General features: G+C 37.4%; 1 protein-coding gene across 1 annotated transcript in view; it reads right to left on the bottom strand.

The window, feature by feature from the left end:
• Positions 1–23,300, bottom strand: part of LOC128733593 (scavenger receptor class B member 1) — a 193,904-nt gene extending 170,604 nt beyond the window's left edge. The window contains exon 1 of the mRNA XM_053827302.1: positions 23,215–23,300. Coding sequence (XP_053683277.1) covers positions 23,215–23,245 — 31 coding nt within the window. The 5' untranslated portion in view covers positions 23,246–23,300. The remainder of the gene's footprint in view (positions 1–23,214) is intronic.
• Positions 23,301–23,757: the final 457 nt, after the last annotated feature.

Raw genomic sequence — 23,757 nt, 5'->3', positions numbered from 1 at the left:
GTATCAGACAATATGGATCAATAGACTAGAGAGCATTCAACGCAAATTCGTCCGTTACGCCCTGAGGAATCTACCTTGGAATGATCCGTACAACTTACCTTCCTACGAAGATCACTGTCGTCTGTTGGGAATCAAAACATTAGATCAGCGTCGAAGAGCATCGCAGGCTGTGTTCATCGTAAAACTGATTACTGCAAAGTACGACGCTCCGGATCTGGTATCGCAAATCGATTTCTACGCACCTTCTAGAGTGCTGCGACCAAGAACTATGCTTCAGGTGGAATTCCAGACCACCCAATATGCTGCTTTCTCACCAATCTCATCAATGGACCATCAGTTTGACCAATATGCTGATTTGTTCAGTTTCAATCCGACTTCATCCGTGTATCGTCGTAGATTATTAGAGAGTGGTTTACTATAGTTTGTCTTTTCATAATAATTTTTTAAAAAATGACAATGTAATGCTATAATAATGTAATATTATGTAATGTAATAATTTTATGTATCAAATGTGTTGTGACGCACATTAAAAGAAGATGGTTTTTTATGCACATTTGAGGAAGATCTTTTCGGACCACCTCAAGTGAGCTTTTCCCCACCCTACGCTTCAAGTAGACCAACAAAGGTCAGATGATAGCAAAATAAAATAAAATAAGAGGGGACGCTACCATACAAATGAAATATGTACAAATTTCCTCATAACTAGAGAACTAATCAACCAAATGGAACCAAATTTGGCGTGTGGGGGGTTTTGAAGGCAGGAATTTTTTTATGATGGTTTTAGTCCCCTCATCCCTGTGGTAGGGAGATAAGGACTCAGCAGCGCAGCGCCGGCCACTGCGGGGGTAGCCCCGTATTATTATTGTGTATTCTAACGCAGTTATACGTAAAATGAGCTATTGAGCTAGTTATTTTTACCTTTGTTTTATTATAACAAAGGTTTAGAAAGTGATCGAAAAATACGAAATAAACCCAAAGCCCGGAAGGCCAACTCGATAGTGTTTCACGAAATACGTAATGTCTGTATGTACAGATTTAGACGTCTATTTCTTAGAGATAGCTGTACCGATTCATCCGCCTTAACTTTTGTTTGAAAGCTTCGAAAGCTTTTGACTATGATCACAAATAAACTATTTCAGACATTGGAGTGACAACCGTTGTCAAGTTAACACTTGTTGTGCGATCGCTCCGTAAAGTATAAATATTTTGCCTTTTTAATCCGCGTTCAAGGTCAATGAATTGTGTGCTTGGTGTGTTGTGCCGTTCGTTTCGACACAACACAAGTGAAGTTGCAGTTTTTTGCCTCCCGAATCTGTGCTCAGGGTTGCCACATGCACAGATTATTCTGTGTTTAACAGATATTTGAAAGAAATCGCCTGTACAGAATCTGTATGCATAGAATACAGATTTTCGCCAAATTACACAGATTAAATAGATTTTTGAGCTTTTACATGAGAGTGAAAGGGACGGAAATAGTCAGCAAAATGACTCTATCACTCTCATTGTTTTGTATAGGACAGATTTTTGCACAGATATTTTTCCTCGCTCCTCCTGTCAGATTTTTCCAACAAAAAACACAGAATTATATGTGGCATCCCTGTCTGTGCTACAGTGCCGTATATCGTATGCTATCGATATAGCACAGCCCGATAAGCGGCATTGTAATTTTCATTGTGTGCTGCCCCGAAGCCCGAACACGTGCTAACCAGGACCCAGCAGAAGCATCGAACGACATCATTCGATCCTGCTGTATTGTTTGCGCTCAGCGCCACTCAGTCAGAAAGAGATCAACTCACCTACCAGCCGGTTTGGATTGCGTTTGGTGAAGTATTGGAATCCTTATATATTTATATTTTTTTCTTTTGTTTATTTGATAAATTGCTTTTCCGTTAAATTGACCCCCCCTTCATTCCAGTTTTTAAAGTACATGAGCGGCAGAGCTTATTGCTCCCGCTAAAATGGAAAACCTCAACGTTGCGATGTTCATCGACGTCGGAACGGATGAGGACGAAATAGATGAGCTAGATATCTCATCGCCTAGTTCACCTCTTTTGAACTTAGCGCTCAGTCCTCCAGTCTCGTCTGGACCCCAGACCCGTCCGGCCTCCCAGCCTCGGACCTACAGATTGCTCAACGGATTAAGGCTTATCCGGATAACTCGAAGGGACCGTTTATTGTTTTCTTCCGGTCCAAAACGAAACCTTTGAACATTATACAAATTGGCAAAGACCTGGCAAAACAGTTTTCGGACGTAACCGAGATAACAAAGGTGAGACCGAATAAACTGCGAGTTGCCGTGAAAAGCTTGAATCAAGCAAGCGCAATTGCTAGCTGCGAGCTTTTTACGAGAGATTATCGCGTGTACATCCCTGCCAAGGATGTAGAGATTGACGGTGTAGTTACCGATGGGAACCTCATCGTCGAATACATTTTGGAGCATGGCGTTGGCTGTTTCAAGAACCCCATGCTGCAAAAGGTAAAGGTACTGGACTGCAAGCAATTGCATTCAGCATCGATCGAAAGCGGGAAGAAAATATTCTTCCCTTCGGAATCCTTTCGGGTTACTTTCGCCGGATCTTCATTGCCAAACAACATCCTCCTGGATAGGGTTCGTCTACCTGTACGCCTGTTCGTACCGCAGGCCATGAACTGGCAGAACTGCAAGCAGTTGGGTCATACAGCCTCCTACTGTTGCAATAAGGCACGCTGTAGCAAATGTGGCAGCAATCATGTGGAGAACGCTTGTAATGAGGAGACTGAGAAGTGTCCTTACTGCGAGGGAACCCCACATGATCTCGCGGCATGTCCCACGTACAAACAGCGCGAGGAAAAAATTAAACGCTCCCTTAGGGAACGTTTCAAGCGCTCTTTTGCAGAAATGCTGAAGAAAGCTGAGCCATTGACCAACGAAAATATCTATTCCTTTTTGCCAACCGATGAGGGTACTTCTGACGAACCCCTCGATGGATGTTCTTATGCCATGCAAGAAAGCTCTAGGAAGAGGAAAACAATTAACTCTCCTCGACTTACTCGCAAAGGACTTAAGATGTCCCCGAGCGGAATGGAAAATACATCAAACTCGAAGAAAAGCGGTGAAAAAATCCGAAGCAGGTAGCTCCAGGGTTGCAAAATTTGAGATCAAACCAGGAGTACCTACGGCTTTCTGGTGCACCAAAAACCCCTGGCATATCTAACTTACATTCAGAGATCCATTCGGGAAAGGGATTTTTAAAGTTCTCTGACATTGTGGACTGGATATTTGAAACTTTCAACATCTCGGATCCACTCAAAAGCTTTCTACTTGCCTTTCTTCCCACAGTTCAGACATTTTTGAAGTAACTAACAGCACAATGGTCCCTACTCTCAACTATCGTTGCCTTCGATGACTAATACGTCGAACAATGCTGAGAACTCTATCGCTGTGTTACAGTGGAATTGCAGAAATATCATCCCCCAATTCGACCTTTTCAAACAATTATTAAATATTTCTAACTGTGCCGTATTCGCGCTCTGTGAAACTTTTCTCAATTCAAGTAGTGATCTCAACTTCCACGATTTTAACGTCATCCGACGAGACCGAGGATCACATGGTGGGGGAGTACTTCTAGGGATCAAGAAGTGCTATTCGTTCTTCAGATTAGACCTCCCCACCTTCTCGAATACTGAAGTCGTTGCCATTCATGCTAGAATATAAGGAAAAGACCTTTGTATCGCCTCAATATATATCCCTCCATCGGTACTAGGGATGGGAAAACTATCATTAACTACTGATAGTTATCAGTAAGCAATAATATCACTAAGTATCAGTAAGGTTTCGCTATTATTGATATTTACTGATATAGTTGCCACCCTGTTGGCCTCGAGGTATGACGCTGGCCTAATAAGCCATTCGTCGTATGTTCGAATCTCGGCTGAGAGACGCTGTTAGAGTCAATAGGATCGTAGCAAATGGCCCTGCAATTATCCTGTACTCTAACAGCTGGCTGCGAAGTCTGTCGTTTAAAAACAGTAGGTCAAGTTTCGATAACGGAATGTAGCGCCTAGGCTTTGCTTTTACTGATATAGTTACGCTGTCCCGTTAGAAAAATTAGTTAGATTAAACTTATTGGTCGGTAGTTGCGTACGATAAACGTGGATGACACAATACATCGTAGTCAACGTCAGTAGCCTAAAGCCGGGGTAGCTCGTGCTGATTCAGGCAGTCGTCTCCATTTAACTCGAACTTCGGCCACACGTCGCCAATTTTCCAGTCGTTTCAAAAGTCACAAATCACTTTCGACGTGATCGTGCCAACTTGCACGTTGAGCCCCCTGTTCTTGGTGCCAGTGAGGTTGTTGAAGATAATTGTTTCCGTCGCACTATCGTCCGGCATTCTTACGACGTGTCTGGCACACCGTAGCCTACTGACTTTCGCCAAATGTACGATGGGATTCGCTCCAAAAAATGCCTGTAGCTCGTGATTCATACGTCTCCACCACTCTTCACTTTCAGTTTATACTCCGTCAAACATCCACAGTACCTTTTGTTCGGACACGGCAAGGGCGCATATATCCTTCGTGAGCGACCTTACGAGTAGGGATGGGAACTATCATTAAAAATCGTTACTGATAACTATCAGTAATTTCAGTACGTCACTGATAACTATCAGTAAATATCAGTAATTTTGCTCATCAGAACATTGAAGCAAAAAATAGGAAATTGTAATATTATAACTGCGTTCTTCATAGTAAGTTTACTTTGTAATTTACCAAGCCGGCTTTATGGAGGCTCGCGCAACTACGGACCAGATTTTTACCACCCAGCAAATATGTTGGGAGCACATCGTGCCTACGCTTCACACGAACCAGTCGATCAAGACCAGCAATTGCACTTATTGGATGAACACGGTTTCCCAGATAAACTGACGCTACTGATCAGAGCTATTGGATCGAGTGGTGTGTTTCGTGCGCATCTCGGGGACACACCCTTCAAGACGCGGCGAGGGTTGACAAGGTGACAAGATGACTGATATCATAGCTAGGAACCTTGCGATGGTGGAGACAACCTACGCCAGGTTGAAAGCAGTAGTCTAGGAAGATCAGATTAATAATAAATACGTCAAAGACCAGATACATGAAAGGAAGAGGCTCCAAGGGACTCACGGATGGTAACCCTTGATGGCGACGAACTAGAAGTGGTAGATGAATTCGTGTATTTTGGATTGCTGGTGACCGCGGACAACATTAGTAAGGAAATCCAGCGGCGCATTCAAGCGGGAAATCGAGCCTACTTTGCCCTTCGCTATACGCTACGATCAAGAAGCATACGCTACCGTACAAAGCTGATAATGCACAAATATTTTATTACGGCAGTAGTTCTTTATAGACTCGTAAGTAGGGATGGGAAAACTATCATTAACTACTGATAGTTATCAGTAAGCAATAATATAACTAAGTATCAGTAAGGTTTCGCTATTATTAATATTTACTGATATAGTTGCCACCCTGTTGGCCTCGAGGTATGACGCTGGCTTAATAAGCCAGTCGTCGTATGTTCGAATCTCGGCTAAGAGACGCTGTTAGAGTCAATAGGATCGTAGCAACTGGCCCTGCAATTATCCTGTCCAATAGCTCTGATCAGTAGCGTCAGTTTATCTGGGAAACCGTGTTCATCCAATAAGTGCAATTGCTGGTCTTGATCGACTGGTTCGTGTGAAGCGTAGGCACGATGTGCTCCCAACATATTTGATGGGTGGTAAAAATCTGGTCCGTAGTTGCGCGAGCTTCCATAAAGCCGGCTTGGTAAATTACAAAGTAAACTTACAACGAAGAACGCAGTTATAATATTACAATTTCCTATATTTTGCTTCAATGTTCTGATGAGCAAAATTACTGATATTTACTGATAGTTATCAGTAACGTACTGAAATTACTGATAGTTATCAGTAACGATTTTTAATGATAGTTTCCATCCCTATCTTATAAAAGCCTTACGGCTCTTCTAAGCTACCGCAACCGAGCCAAATCAAATAAACGAGATTAAAAAAAACAAATAAATTATTTAGTAATAATTATAAGTTATAATCAAAAATTTGAAAACAACCTGACACCGTTTTCTCCGGACCCACACAACCAATTTTAAGGATCTTAGTACCAAACTTGTACTCGCTGTCACTTACTTTTATCGAAACCAAACAAGCTGTTTAAAAATTATCCCTCAAGATCCGTTTTGACATTATTACCTAAATGAAGACCTGTTTCTCAAAAATGGACAAACCGATTTATGTGTAAAAAGAAAACTATTCCGATTAAATTTTACTAGGGGGATTAGGGGCATAATGAGCACACGGGGCGAAATGGACAAATCTCTTTTCTACGAAAGAACGCAATTTGTAATAAATTGATTAGTTCAGGAGTTATGAGAAAATTTGTATTTCATTTGTATGGGAGTCCCCTCCCCCCTCTCCTAAAAAGGTAAGGGGTCCAAATCATCGAAAAACTTCTTGCCTCCAAAAACACCCACATGCCAAATATGGTTCCAATTGATTGATTAGTTCTCGAATTATGAGGAAATTTGTATTTTATTTGTATAGGAGCCCCCCTCCTAAAGTTCACCATAGAAAAAATTCTTGCCTCCAAAAATCTTCACATGCCAAATTTGGTTCCATTTGTTTGATTAGTTCTCGAGTTATGAGGAAATTTGTATTTCATTTGTATGGCAGCCCCTCCTCTTAGTAGGGGGAGGGGTCTCTAACCATCATAAGAACCTTCCCTGGCCCCAAAAACCTCTACATGCAAATTTTCACGCCGGTTGGTTCAGCAGTTTTCGATTCTATAAGGAACATAAGGAACCGACAGACAGACAGAAATCCATTTTTATAGGTATAGACTAGCTGACCCGACAAACTTCGTATTGCCACAAATTAACCTGTGTTGTACATAAATCATGAATCTCGGATGATCTTTGTCACTATCTCGAGTTTTGCAAGCCCCCCAGTGGGCGGCGCCTCCGACGGCGGGTCACCGGCAACACTCGCGACCGGCTCGTCCTGAATGATCTAGTGTTACTATAGATAGTTTTTGTGGTCTTGTTATTGATTAATGTTTTATGGAAGAGTCTCGAATTTCTCGAGTTGGATTAGTTTTTGAGTTTCGCAAAAATTTCTGTTTTATTTGTATGAGAGTCCATATCCCCCTACCACAGGGGTGAGAGGTCTCTAACTATCATAAAATAAATTCAAGACTCAAAAATCTCCTACATGCTAAATTTGGTTCCATTTGCTAGATTAGTACTCAAATTATAAGGAAATTTGTATTTCATTTGTATGGGAGCCCACCCTCTTAAAAGGGAAAGGGGTCGTAATACACCACAGAAAAAAAAATTCTACCATCTAAAACTCTCACATGCCAAATTTGGTTCCATTTGCTTGATTAGTTCTAAAGTTATGAGCAAATTTGTATTTCGTTTGAATGGAAGCCCCCCCCCCCCCCTCCTAAAAAGGTAAGAAGTCCTAATTCATCATGGGAAAAATGGTTGCCTCCAAAAACACCCACATGCCAAATATGGTTCCATTTGCTTGATTAGTTCTCGAATTATGAGGAAATTTGTATTTCATTTGTGTAGAAGCCCCCCCTCTTGAAGTGTGGAAGGATCCTAATTCACCGTAGAAAATATTTTTGCCTCCAAAAACCTCCACATGCCGAATTTGGTTCTATTTGCTTGATTAGTTCTCGAGTTATGGGGAAATTTGTAATTCATTTGTATTGGAGCCCCCCCCTCCTAATGTGGGAAGAGGTCCTAATTCATCACAGAAAAAATTCTTGCCTCCAAAAACACCTACACGCCAAATTTGGTTCTATTTGCTGGATTAGTTCTCGAGTTATGAGGAAATTTGTATTTCGTTTGTATAGGACCCCCCCTCCTAAAGTAAGGAGGGGTCCCAATTCATCATTGAAAAAAAAAATTGTCTCCAAAAACACATACATGCCAAATGTGGTTCAATTTGCTTGATTAGTTCTCGAGTTATGAGGAAATTTGTATTTCATTTGTACAGGAGCCCCTCCTCTTAAAGTGGGGAGGGGTCCTAATTCACCATAGAAAATTTTCTTGCTCTCGAAAACCTTCACATGCCAAATTTGGTTCCATTTGCTTGATTAGTTCTCGAGTTATGAGGAAATTTGTATGGAAGCCCCCCCTCTTAAAGGGGAGAGGAGTTATAATTCCTCTTATAAAGAGGGGAGGGGTCTCAATTCACCATAGAATAAATTCTTGTCACCAAAAAAACACCCACATGCCAAATGTTGTTCTATTTGCTTGATTAGTTCTCGAGTTAGGAGGAAATTTGTATTTCATTTGTACAGGAGCCCCCCCTCTTAGAGTGGAGAGGGGTCCTAATGCACCGTAGAAAATTTTCTTGCCCTCGAAAACCTTCACATGCCAAATTTGGTTCCATTTGCTTGATTAGTTCTCGAGTTATGAGGAAATTTGTATGGAAGCCCCCCCTCTTAAAGGGGAGAGGAGTTACAATTCCCCTTATAAAGAGGGAGGGGTCTCAATTTACCATAGAATAAATTCTTGTCACCGAAAACACCCACATGCCAAATTTGGTTCTATTTGCTTGATTATTTCTCGAGTTATGAGGAAATATGTATTTCATTTGTATAGGAGCCCCCCCTCCTAAAGTGGGGAGAGGTTCTTATTCATCGTAGAAAAAATTCTTGCCTCCAAAAACACCTACATGCCAAATTTGGTTCCATTTGCTGGATTAGTTCTCGAGTTACAAGGAAATTTGTATTTCGTTTGTATAGGAGCCCCCCCCCCTTTTAAAGTGGGGAGGGGTCCCAATTCATCATAGAAAAAAATTTTGTCTCCAAAAACACACATGCCAAATTTGGTTCCATTTGCTTGATTAGTTCTCGAGTTATGAGGAAATTGGTATTTCATTTGTACAGGAGCCCCCCCTCTTAAAGTGAGGAGGGATCCTAATTCAACATAGAAAATTTTCTTGCCCTCGAAAACCTTCACATGCCAAATTTGGTTCCATTTGCTTGATTAGTTCTCGAGTTATGAGGAAATTTGTATGGAAACCCCCCTCTTAAAGGGGAGAGGAGTTATAATTCCCCTTATAAAGAGGGGAGGGGTCTCAAATTACCCTAGAATAAATTCTTGTCACCGAAAACACCCACATGCCAAATTTGGTTCTATTTGCTTGATTAGTTCTCGAGTTATGCAGAAATTTGTGTTTCATTTGTATGGGAGCCCCCCCTCTTAGTGGGGGGAGGGGTCTCTAACCATCACTAAAACCTTTCCTGGCCCCAAAAACCTCTACATGCAAATTTTCACGCCGATTGGTTCAGTAGTTTTTGATTCTATAAGGAACACAGGACAGACAGACAGAAATCCTTTTTTATAGGTATAGACTAGCTGACCCGACAAACTTCGTATTGCCACAAATTAACCTGTGTTGTACATAAATCATGAATCTCGGATGATCTTTGTCACTATCTCGAGTTTTGCAAGCCCCCCAGTGGGCGGCGCCTCCGACGGCGGGTCACCGGCAATACTCGCGACCGGCTCGTCCTGAATGATCTAGTGTTACTATAGATAGATTTGTGGTCTTGTTATTGATTAATGTTTTATGGAAGAGTCTCGAATTTCTCGAGTTGGATTAGCTTTTGAGTTTCGCAAAAATTTCTGTTTTATTTGTATGAGAGTCCATATCCCCCTACCACAGGGGTGAGAGGTTTCTAACTATCATAAAATAAATTCAAGACTCAAAAATCTCCTACATGCTAAATTTGGTTCCATTTGCTAGATTAGTACTCAAATTATAAGGAAATTTGTATTTCATTTGTATGGGAGCCCACCCTCTTAAAAGGGAAAGGGGTCGTAATACACCACAGAAAAAAAATTCTACCATCTAAAACTCTCACATGCCAAATTTGGTTCCATTTGCTTGTTTAGTTCTAAAGTTATGAGCAAATTTGTATTTCGTTTGAATGGGAGCCCCCCCCCCCTCCTAAAAAGGTAAGAAGTCCTAATTCATCATGGGAAAAATGGTTGCCTCCAAAAACACCCACATGCCAAATATGGTTCCATTTGCTTGATTAGTTCTCGAATTATGAGGAAATTTGTATTTCATTTGTGTAGAAGCCCCCCCTCTTGAAGTGTGGAAGGATCCTAATTCACCGTAGAAAATATTTTTGCCTCCAAAAAGCTCCACATGCCGAATTTGGTTCTATTTGCTTGATTAGTTCTCGAGTTATGGGGAAATTTGTAATTCATTTGTATTGGAGCCCCCCCTCCTAATGTGGGAAGAGGTCCTAATTCATCACAGAAAAAATTCTTGCCTCCAAAAACACCTACACGCCAAATTTGGTTCCATTTGCTGGATTAGTTCTCGAGTTATGAGGAAATTTGTATTTCGTTTGTATAGGACCCCCCCTCTTAAAGTGGGGAGGGGTCCCAATTCATCATTGAAAAAAAAATTGTCTCCAAAAACACATACATGCCAAATTTGGTTCAATTCGCTTGATTAGTTCTCGAGTTATGAAGAAATTTGTATTTCATTTGTACAGGAGCCCCTCCTCTTAAAGTGGGGAGGGGTCCTAATTCACCATAGAAAATTTTCTTGCTCTCGAAAACCTTCACATGACAAATTTGGTTCCATTTGCTTGATTAGTTCTCGAGTTATGAGGAAATTTGTATGGAAGCCCCCCCTCTTAAAGGGGAGAGGAGTTATAATTCCTCTTATAAAGAGGGGAGGGGTCTCAATTCACCATAGAATAAATTCTTGTCACCAAAAAAAACACCCACATGCCAAATGTTGTTCTATTTGCTTGATTAGTTCTCGAGTTAGGAGGAAATTTGTATTTCATTTGTACAGGAGCCCCCCCTCTTAGAGTGGGGAGGGGTCCTAATTCACCGTAGAAAATTTTCTTGCCCTCGAAAACCTTCACATGCCAAATTTGGTTCCATTTGCTTGATTAGTTCTCGAGTTATGAGGAAATTTGTATGAAAGCCCCCCCTCTTAAAGGGGAGAGGAGTTACAATTCCCCTTATAAAGAAGGAGGGGTCTCAATTTACCATAGAATAAATTCTTGTCACCGAAAACACCCACATGCCAAATTTGGTTCTATTTGCTTGATTATTTCTCGAGTTATGAGGAAATATGTATTTCATTTGTATAGGAGCCCCCCCTCTTAAAGTGGGGAGAGGTTCTTATTCATCGTAGAAAAAATTCTTGCCTCCAAAAACACCTACATGCCAAATTTGGTTCCATTTGCTGGATTAGCTTTCGAGTTATAAGGAAATTTGTATTTCGTTTGTATAGGAGCCCCCCCCCCCCTTTTAAAGTGGGGAGGGGTCCCAATTCATCATAGAAAAAAAATTTGTCTCCAAAAACACACACATGCCAAATTTGGTTCCATTTGCTTGATTAGTTCTCGAGTTATGAGGAAATTGGTATTTCATTTGTACAGGAGCCCCCCCTCTTAAAGTGAGGAGGGGTCCTAATTCAACATAGAAAATTTTCTTGCCCTCGAAAACCTTCACATGCCAAATTTGGTTCCATTTGCTTGATTAGTTCTCGAGTTATGAGGAAATTTGTATGGAAACCCCCCTCTTAAAGGGGAGAGGAGTTATAATTCCCCTTATAAAGAGGGGAGGGGTCTCAAATTACCCTAGAATAAATTCTTGTCACCGAAAACACCCACATGCCAAATTTGGTTCTATTTGCTTGATTAGTTCTCGAGTTATGCAGAAATTTGTGTTTCATTTGTATGGGAGCCCCCCCTCTTAGTGAGGGGAGGGGTCTCTAACCATCACTAAAACCTTTCCTGACCCCAAAAACCTCTACATGCAAATTTTCACGCCGATTGGTTCAGTAGTTTTTGATTCTATAAGGAACACAGGACAGACAGACAGAAATCCTTTTTTATAGGTATAGATTATGATATTTATAACAAAATCTGTTACAAATTGATAACAAATTTATCGAGAAGCAAAATAAATTAAATTTGTAACAGATTCTGATAGTTGTAACTCATTTAGATATAAATGAGTATCAATAATCATTTTTATTTCACAGTGCCATTGTAATACGCAGTTACGGTTACTTCTTTCAAATAGTAAGACAAACATTTTGATCAAACGTCCTCTACGTAGTGGAGACACTGGATAGTAGCTTTCAATATGAAGTAAGAATTATAATTTTATATCTGATAACATTATGCTTTTACTCTGTAGCACAAAGTAGCCAATCTAATCGTTCCAGACAATATTAATCTTTCAAAATGGTTCTCTTCAGAACCATCATAACCGTTAATAAAGGGTATTTTGATTTCCACTAGCAATCAATTTTCTCATACGTGTTTTTATTAAGGTGCGTCTAAATTGGTAACTAGTGGCATGCAAGTTGTTCCTAACTGTTACTAATGTTTCCATGTAACTATGGCGACGTATTACAAGTTTGCAGGTCGCGACAGGAGCAACATTAAGCCATGACCAGTAACATATCGGATTCCATATGTAGCCAAAATTACCCATTCCAAACGCACCTTTACATTAGCTTTGCGTAGTCCTTCATTGAACATGCGGTCGGGTCTTGTAAACAACCCCTCTAATTTTTTGTTTTGATTATAGTCATATTAACAGTTTAGGTCATTCGTGACTTCTGCAGCTTGGGATTTGAACCAGGGTCCTCGGCGTGAGACGCGTGAGTGCTAACCACTATACCGGGATTCCCCCGTCATCATATAATTTGAACTGACCATTTCACTAGAAAAAAAAATTATGTGAAAATAGATTATTTCAAATATTGCAGGTTTATTTAAATTATAATCAAAAAACGAGTGTTTGTTTTTTGTTTCAAATTTTTGGTTCGCTTTCGGTCACGGGTTCCGTGCGAAAATATTTATTTTCCGTTTACAGTCGACGTTTCGAGGGATATCCCCTCAACTTCAGGACAGCTATTGATTGATAAATTTTTTACAAAGTTATACATGTTTAACATTGATTATAATTTAACTACTCACAACGTATACAAATATTCCTTTTGTCAAGTCGTAGCTCTCAACCAACGCGTTTTTTTTTTTTTTTTTATATAATACCTCCACTGACCCTCACACCAAAGAGCTCAGAAAGAGCCCCCTGGTAGTGGACACTTACAAAACAAAATATTAAAAAAACGCGGAGATTTAATTAACAACAATTAACAACGAAGTGAGAACCCAGTGGAACTTAGTTCCTTTGAAGGGTTTCACGTACAAAACGGAAAAATGATTTACAAAACATGAAAATAATTTAAACATTGATAACGTAAATTACAATTAAGAATGCAGGAAAAAACCAGCAGGAGCCAGAAAAACCTACATTTGCAAAATGGTCAACAGATCTATATAATATATTCATTCACGTTCCTGATTAAGTGATGTTTCAGTCTGTTTTTAAAGAGAATGTTATGTGTTATTCCTTTCAGTTCATTGGGGAGCGAGTTATACTTTAATGGACCATAATTTAGAATGCGCGACAGGCCTAGGTTCGTGCATGCCCTATTTCTCAAAAGTTCATTCACATGTCTGGCGTTCTGAGGATTGACCCTAGTGGAGAAACAAATATTGTGATGGAATTTAGGGTTGTGCAAGACATTGTGTACAAACACGATCGTTTGAGAGTCACACAAGCCTCGAATGGGAATAACTTTGTGATGTAAACTTGTATAAAGTGAAACTGTTGAGTATAGGTGAGGCAAACCGTAAATTACTTTTAAGCATCTATTCTGCAAAGTTTGTATTTTTTTAAGTTTAGATTTAGCAGCGTGACCCCAAACAATAACTAAATATTGCAGTATGGAATGAATACATGCGTAATAGAATCTTAGCAATGCTTCATTGGGAACAAAACAACGCACTCTTTTCATGAGACCACACAATGCTGCAATTTTACTCGATACATGCTTAATATGAGCGTCCCATGAAAGGGAAGAATCTAAATGCAGTCCTAGGTACTTAAAAGATGGAACTTTTTCAATGGACAAGTTACCAATCGATGGGTCAGGGTGTTGAAGTATTTTTTTGCGCGGCGAATGGAAAACCATATATTTTGTTTTAGCGAGATTCAGAGTAAGATGATTGCCATTAAAATATTCCATAAGAGTCACTAAATCCGTTTCGATGTCTGTTACAATTGATTGAGTACTAGAGCGAGGGTAAAATAGAGCTGTGTCATCTGCAAAGAGCCTCGGTATTCCACGCAGCTTTAAGTTACGCGTTGTTTTTCGTTACGCCATCTCTGTTCTTAGTTGGTTCCAAGCGTTCCTTGCAACCTTTTTTCTTAAACCATTTCGCCGCCTCACATAGCTGCTTTGAAAAGTTTCATTATACAATCTGTGTTAGAGCCCGGGTAAAACCTGTGTAAGTTCTTTTTTAAATCAATAGTTAGAAAAATACATTATGAATGTGCTGCTTCCTTTTGTAGTGTAGAGTAACAAGCTTTCCACATTGCAATGACACAATCCACTTGACAAAAGAAATATTTGTATACCTTGTGAGTAGTTAAATTGTAATCAATGTTAAACATGTATAACTTTGTAAAAAAAATTTTGTCAATCAATAGCTGTCCTGAAGATGAGGGGATATCCCTCGAAACGTTGACTGTAAATATTTTCACACGGAACCCGTGACCGAAAGCCAACCAAAAAGGTTTATTTAAATCATAAACAGAATATGTCAACACATTTTCTTTCAATAAAATTGAAAACAAAATGAAAGCAAAGTCTAATACATCATAAGTGGCATTTGGACTCGATAACAAAACATGATTTATAGTTGATATCAACAGTAGAATATGTAATAATTTTGATATACTTTTGTTGTCAAATCTTGCTTTGGTCGACATGCACATAAAAGGAATGCTATGTCAATTTAAAATTGCACGTAATATTATATGGTTTGCAATCGCCTCTATTTTACATACCAATCGGAGTCGGATCTGATCAAAAATTGCGCTTCAATCAGAATACAACATACCGTCATCCAGGGCGAGATTGTATATGGTTTTGTTCTTTAGCTCACTATACACACAATTTAGAAACAAAGTTGATTTCAAACTTGTCAAAATATACTAAATCATTCAATTAACAACTACCGTAGAGATAGTTTAGTTACAATGAAACCTAATATTAGTGGAAGTGCATGAACTTTGACACAATCTCACCATTTGCCAAAAACATAAAGTTAATGTTGATTTCAGATAATCGCCGCCACCGCAATGTTTGTTCCATTTAATCGACGTTTTTCGGCGAAATAAGTATGAAGATTTTTAATTACCAGTTAGTCCGGACGTTTCGAGCTACCAGCGAAGACCAGTAGTAGCTCGAAACGTCCGGACTAACTGGTAATTAAAAATCTTCATACTTATTTCGCCGAAAAACGTCGATTAAATCGAACAAACAAACATAAAGTTAAGGTAAATACCTAGACAGTGAACATTAGCATGTTTATAAACAATACACATAAATGTCAGTATAAAGTAGTTCATATGGGGCCATGAACTAAGTGGACTATTAGGGGCAGGGGGTGGGCCAAAAACAACGCATCTTACAAAAAGTGTGAACGAACATAACCTGGGGAGGTCTGAAATAACTAAAAATGAGTTCGTAGTCAATGAACAGCATTTCTAAGGTTAACAAGGGGGAGATGTATGGAGGGCGTGTATCCTAAGGGGGCATACCTATTTGATACTTTAACAAAAGTAACCATTACTTCGTTCGACAACCCGCGACCGCAGAACACGAGGCCCATCCCACCCCCTCCCCCTCCTTAAAACTGGCAGTTTATACACGGTATAATATATTCGTCTTATATTAGAGTGTTTATTCAAAGCATCTGAAATTTCCAGAGAAAAAGTAAAAATTAGTTTAAATTATTTAGCAGACCATGATGCTGTTTGCTCCAAAATGGATGATGCAATCTAATCTGTCAAAATATTGTGCTCAATAGTAAAGAATGTAAGTGTACTGCTGTATACTGATGTAGTTTAGTACAAAGTACAAAGTACAAAGTTTCGAAAAATATTATTTTCGTAATCAATAGATATCCAACGCATAATAACCTTTCAATACATTGTAAATGATTACTTTATATACCTCCAAAATAGCAAGTTGATGCGATTTCTCGTTATGGTTGGTTTATGCGGGACATTTTTTACAAGCGTTATTTCCGAGTATTTTTGATCGCGAACTTTGAAATCCTGTTTAGGCTAAATAGTTTGCTAATATTATCTGTGTTTCATTCTAAGTTATGAATAAATATGTTATGTTCATAATCATTTTGAATTCAGGTCACCAGTTTCTATAGATATAATAAATTTTCACAAATAAACATTTTTGGTTTTTGGCACAATCTCACCCCGGATGGCGGTATGCTATAACAGGCATTGATCGGGACGTTTCTGATCGGCAAGCGCCCGATCGGAATGTAGAATCAAGGCGAATGTTCCTTTTATGTACATGTTAACAAACATAAATTTGCTGGATTGTTTATAAGTGTATGTCTTCAGGAATGATTTGATTTAGGTACAGTCAACCAAAAAAGTATTCGGACAGCATCGCATAAAATTTTCTTTTAGAAATTTTGCACAGTATTTTTGCAAAGAATGGTAACACATATTTTTTAAAACAATATTTAACTAAAGCATATTTATATGCACAACAAAAATTCGGGGAAAAGCTTTCCGTTTTGAAGATAGGGTACATACAGTTTGAATTCCTCAAAAATGCAGCCAAAAAAGTATTCGGACAGTTGACTATTAGTTGAAACAAATGTCCTTTCTCGCTCAACTACTACCTTGTAGGACCATTTACATTCTTGATGACCTGTTTTAATCTGTTTGGGATAAAATTAACAATTTTTCAAATATCCCTCTGTGAATTGCTGACCATTTTTTTACAAGAGCTCGGTTTAAGTTATTGTGATAAGAAATCGAATGATTTCTCATTTAGAAATGAGATTATCTAAAAAGATGTTCAAAAGGGTTCAAATCTAGACTGAATGCTGATGTTTCGGTAGCTCTAGGACAATTATATGGTGCCTACCGCTTACAATTATCGACAGTATGTTTAGATTCAACATCCCGGTACAATATGTATGTACCACACAATTACAATTTTACTTTAATTTCACCTAAAATTATTCAGATAGTTGAGTTTACATTTAGTTCTATCCAAAAATATATATCTTTGGTGCCTCGGAGCTTTCCAAGCACCCCAACAAGGTATGACATCAACAACCCTTATGCAAGAATAACTAAAAGAGAAGGGTTACAAGCGAAAAATCACTCGTCAGCAAGTAAACAAGCAATGCGGTTAGTGTCATACCTTATTGGGATGCTTGGAAAGCTCCGAGGCACCAAAGATATATATTTTTGGATAGAACTAAATGTAAACTCAACTATCTGAATAATTTTAGGTGAAATTAAAGCAAAATTGTAATTGTGTGGTACATACATATTGTACCGGGATGTTGAATCTAAACATACTGTCGATAATTGTAAGCGGTAGGCACCATATAATTGTCCTAGAGCTACCGAAACATCAGCATTCAGTCTAGATTTGAACCCTTTTGAACATCTTTTTAGGTAATCTCATTTCTAAATGAGAAATCATTCGATTTCTTATCACAATAACTTAAACCGAGCTCTTGTAAAAAAATGGTCAGCAATTCACAGAGGGATATTTGAAAAATTGTTAATTTTATCCCAAACAGATTGAAACAGGGCATCAAGAATGTAAATGGTCCTACAAGGTAGTAGTTGAGCGAGAAAGGACATTTGTTTCAACTAATAGTCAACTGTCCGAATACTTTTTTGGCTGCATTTTTGAGGAATTCAAACTGTATGTACCCTATCTTCAAAACGGAAAGCTTTTCCCCGAATTTTTGTTGTGCATATAAATATGCTTTAGTTAAACATTGTTTTAAAAAATATGTGTTACCATTCTTTGCAAAAATACTGTGCAAAATTACTAAAAGAAAATTTTATGCGCTGCTGTCCGAATACTTTTTTGGTTGACTGTATGTGCGGTTTGTTTGATGAAGAAATAAAGTAATTTTTATTACGTATTCGATCATTTATATGCATTTCAGTTTGAGTCAAATGTAGACTTTATTTTTTTTGTGAAGAAATGTTTCATTTGTAAATTAGTGATATCCACATGTAAATTGGTTAGCCAGCAGATCTTTATATGTTTTTCGATATCAAAATATTTCGTACCTCCATTTATGTTTTTTTCAAAACACTAAAGAATTTTTCGTTCAGTCTTATGGAATTCAAAAAATATTCATTTCACAAATACTTCGTACAGAAAATACTCATTATAAAAAAATTCTACTATACTATAAAAAATTTCTACTAAATATAACTACGCAAATATTACGCAGATACGCATATTTTGATTGCTACTTACAATCTTCTTCAGTGGTTTGGTGAAACACATTGCTATTTCACAAGATTGTGGTTAGTAGTAACATAAACAAAAAGCCCATAAAATCACAAAAAAAAATAGAAAAACTGACTGTTTAAAATTTTTTGACAGCTAAATGCGTTTAAGCAAAATGTCTGTGACCTATCCTATTTTAAGTTCGCCTAGCGGAATGTTTAGTTTACCTTGTGATTTGCTAGTGGAACTCGCGAAATAGAAAGCTGGAAAAATCGGTCTTCTGCGGTAAGCAAAAGAGAATAAATAACCCGAATGCGACGAAGACTTGAGTTTGAAGATTCATCGAATTTTAGAGCATCAACGATCACTGATGCTGCAGATATACGATGAACGACTGTGTGAGTATGCGTGAGCTGATAATTAAATTCAGTGTAGCTACGGAATGACGAATCAGATCTTCAACATATTAAAATATGTTTTAAAAAATTTAAAATTCCGTTATTGCTGATTGCAAGGGAAATTGTACCATTCAAAGTGTGAAATCGCTCATAAAAGTGCGATCCTGCAATTAATCGTTTCAGTACCTTCAGCGCACTTTTTTGTTTACATTCCAAGCAATAAGTGCGCTAAAAGACCGAAACGATTTAAGCCAATATAATACTTTTATGAGCGATTGCGCACTTATTGATTGGATAATCTTCCTTGCAATCAGCAATACAAGTCTCGAATTCAAATAAACTAATCTTTAAATATTTCAAGAGTCTTACCATCTTTTCAAAAGAAGTTGATTTGCTAAATTGTTATTAATTTGCAGTGGGTCGAAATCACTTATTATATTGAAGAAAAAAAATCTAATGAAATTTGCATCTGATTATTGTTTTTTAAAAATCTGGAAATTATTCGCTTAAACGTTACATTTTGTTGTGGTCTGCAGGCACAATGATTTTCTGGTCATTATCGAGGGATTATTGATATGTCTACGCGTGTTTTAGCATTAAGACTATAGCTGGGTCATTTCATCTCAAGTGATTCACTGGTTGTAATCGACCATCTCCGATTTCAACCCCATACTCCTTTTTGACCCATATTCAATTTCCCAAAGTTTTGTACAAATTGAGCGATTCCCCTTGCAGTGACACTTTTTCATGTTTCTCGGATATTCATAAAACTTATTTTTCTTGTTAAAATGCCGGTAAACCTAATTGATGTGGCGTAATGCCCATATACTTTTTTGATTTTGGGCACACAATCGAATCCTGTTATTAAATTACATTCAATTTTTTACTATCACATCTTTTTGTAATTTAAAACGCAACGATTTAAATAACGTAAAACTGACTAAAAACGTAAAAAAAGACTGGTAACAATTTTCGATTGAACGTTCAAAAATGTATGAAAAAAGTATATGAGTATAACGGTACGGGTATATACAGGTACAGGTCCATAGTACGTACCCTCGATAATACGTACCTTCCATAATACGTACATTTTGCCTCGATAGTACGTACATTTTCCAACAATGATTTTTTTAGTTTCTTTATAAAGCAGAAACATTTTTATGAGTATTTATGAGTCAATACAATCAAATACGTATTCAATAATTATAAATTTTTAAATAATATTAGTTATTTCTATTATGTAAAAAACCATTATTTGAAAATTAAAAACAGTTCTTAAATAGTAAATTAATCAAATATACGTTCTAAATAACAGTTATTTAAGCATTCCGGGCAGACTCATGGTCGCTACTAGATTTTGCAGATTTTTGCTCAAAGAATTCACCTTTTCTGCGATTCGCATTCTTCCCAACTGCGACGGGAGAATATATGTTGCCGTCATTATACAAGAATTATTCTACTTTCTTCCGAGAAAAAATTACGTTACACTAGTAATCAAACTATCCACATTAATTTTGTTGTAAAGTTAAACACAAATGCTTTTTTTTCTCAGAATTTCGAAAATTGGACAATTATGCTTTTATTTACAAGCTAAATTTGCTAAAGTTTGCTAAATAAAAGCATGTCTGTCCCACATGTATTTTTTTTTTTAAATTTTTACAGTACTTGGCGGAAGATAGTTCCTATGCTAATGTATGCGCAACCGGAACGCTCCAATAATATTTCAGGACTTTAAGATCGTGATTAAAGAATTCGAGGTCTGATTTCGAAATACACAATTTATAAATCCCAATATCTCGAAGGCATTCGAAAGACTATATTCAAAAAAGGGCAGCTTCACTGCTAAATACAAACTTGATGAAGTTTGAATTTCGAACTTCAAGTATGCTCTGCTGTCGAAAAAACAACACGAGCTATTTTTTGAAAACTTCTCAAATGAAAAAAAAATCACCATAAAGGACATTGTGGAATCGAAACGTAGAGAAAAGTCGCTCTATCAAATACTCTTCTCCCCGCCATCGCCGAAGAAAATTGGGCCTGTGTGAAATCTTTGCCGATTAAGAAAAAATCGTGGTAGAACTTTGATATAAACTTAGAAATAAATATTACTGTCATATTATCTTTATGTTAAGTTATTATCACACTCAATAGAGGCGAAAATTAAAAGAATGTTGTTACATAAATTGGCAAAAAGAAAATGTTTATAATAGACAATATTATTATGGGACAGTTATGCTTTTATTTTGCATATGGAACTGTTCAAGTTTGTATGGTAAATTAGGTAAATATAAATAAGCTACTTCCGGGTTTTTCTCAAAATCGATCAATATACACATGGGACAGGTATGCTTTCCTACGCAGATAAGCAGCCTTATATGAACTTCTCCAATTTACGCAGCCTACAGCTGAAGCTTCGACTATTGTAGTTAACTATTTTCTGTTCATAGCACTCACTCAGCTTATTGTCCAGCAAATAGACTGGAAGCTCACTCGATTGATATTAGTGGATTTGGAATGAAATATCCCGAATGACGGCTATTGAGCTCCTCTTGTCATGTTTCCTCATTCTAGCATATATTTACAACTATTACAATTTGAGAGAGAATTTTGAAAAAAATAGGTGTTTTTGGATTCCTTTTGCTTTACTTTTCAACTATTTTTTAACATTTGCAGTTTTTTTTCCAAAATAAGGCTTATACAAATTTGAAAAAAAGTTTATGTCGCCCCCCCTTCAAAAATTTTCAAAATTTGAAGGGGCAAAAAAATAAAGTGTAATATTATTATGTCGCATTCTTTAGTGATAAGCAGATTTTTTACAGTTCAAGGAGTTTACATCTCTAAATTACAAAATATATGCAAATTTAAAGTAATTATCAGGTTAGTCTCGATCAACTTTCCCTCACCAACTCCTGCTACAGGTCACAGCCGACTATTGTGCTTAACCACATGCAAAAAAACAAGGCCATGGGTATAAACGTCCTTAAGAACTTGACCCTTCTTTATCGACAGACTTCGGAGCACAGCAAATGCGTTCCAAGTAAAAAAGTTATAGGGAACTAAATTGCCATTTTTGCAAGATGATTAGATTCCGATACTATTTCGTTGACACGAAGTTCTGAACTAGTAAGTGACACAGATTTGTATTATTCTAAAATACAAGGTAACTAACCGACTGACACGCAAGTTCGAAGCAAAATTCAAATGAAGGTCAAGTTACACGCGTGCGGCTCTTTATGGTGATGCTGTGGCACTCCATTGTTATCAAGCTGATTCATCTCTATCACAATGCTTACTTTAAGTGCTTGAATCGAAAAATTTTGAAGGTTGGTTTGGTTTGAACTAAAATTTAAGTACTGTACAACATTTTTGTATTAAATTTGTATTAATATGGAAAAATAAACACTGGTTTCTTCTCCTTTGTTTAGTTATTGAAGGTTTGATGTTATTATTTTTTTTCTTGCCCCCCCCCCCCCCCTTGAACTATATTTCGAGACCAGGACATAAACTTTTTTCCAAATTTGTATAAGCCTAATTTTACTAAGATAATTATTTGTTTTATAATATCTGATCTGGTCTATCTAATTTGGAAGTTTTAGACAATATTTAGTGTAATAAAAATAATACTTTACCATAAAAATTGTGATTCGATAGTACGTACGTTTCGATAGTACGTACGCTAAACGATGCACGGGTGTACGTACTATCGAGGTATACCTGTATAGTCTAACAGTGTAAATTTTTTTGGAATGATTTCAAAAGACCAATAGAAGGTTAAAAATATTTTGATTTAAACGACAAAAAACATCTTTTAGATCAAGGCAACAGTTTTAGGATAGAGCTAGCGGAATATCTAATTAAACATTCTATATCCCGTTCTATTCTACATCCCGTAGAGTGTCTGCACGATAGATGTTTACTTAACCTAATATCCTGTATGATAGAATTAAAACACTATATTGTATATAGAATAATTGCGCACGATTTTCTACAAATCAAAATTAGTACCGTATAGATATATTAGCTGCAATTGTGCCTCGGCTAATTGTAAGTCAAGCTTGGTTGGTTGCAGCGCTGAGCTTGTATATCTGAATGGGTTTTGGGTTAGCGCACTGTTTATTGAACAAACTTTTCGTGATCGCCCGAAGGTTAGCAATTGAGTGTAATGCCAACGATCCAAAAACAATAATACGGAACTACCTATCTCAATAACTGGAACTGTATTTTGAGCTAATTTACTAAAATGGTTACGAAACTATCAAACAGAATTTGTAGTAACACATAACTTTGTTCGAAATTATTTATGAATTATATTAAACTTCCACAACCAGAATGTATCATGAACAATTTCATTTGGCAAATGTTACGATAAAACAAATGTATTGGAATGATTTGGAATGGACTTACATATCTTTAAACGCCTTACACCAATGAACATTTTCACTGCTTGGTTCCAGGTCAACAGCGATAATCGATTTTGAACGTTATTTCCAAGCTCACTTACAACAACCGTGGTGCAGTGAAACGATCAATTGATTTCAACTTAAGCACGACATATGTTTTCGCTACACACTTTTCTACGAGCAACAACTTCCTAATGAAATCTTTTGCTGAATTATTGCCAAGTTATGAAAAAAAACTTCCTAGAAATACAACTAACGTGTTCCTAGCAAATTTATTCTGTTGATTTGAATGTTACCAAAACATAAACTTGCGCTCTCTCATCGTGAAATATCAAACCCGGTCACTTCAGCAAAACAAAACGAATGTGCAAAAAGTTAATTGAAAATCCGTAATGATCGCAACGATTATAGAGGAACAACCATACCAGACGAACAGCTTGTGGAAACTAACTGGCAGTCAATGTAGTTTCCCTTTCAAGCTTTAGGTTGGTTGAGAATGAGTAAAGCAAACAACAGCGTAAAGCCTGAAAATCTATGAAATACATAC

This window comes from Sabethes cyaneus, chromosome 2 (assembly GCF_943734655.1).
Source record: "Sabethes cyaneus chromosome 2, idSabCyanKW18_F2, whole genome shotgun sequence".
NCBI lineage: Eukaryota > Metazoa > Arthropoda > Insecta > Diptera > Culicidae > Sabethes > Sabethes cyaneus.
The sequence above is the reverse complement of the archived record's forward strand: the minus strand, read 5'-3'. Positions and strand labels throughout refer to the sequence as shown.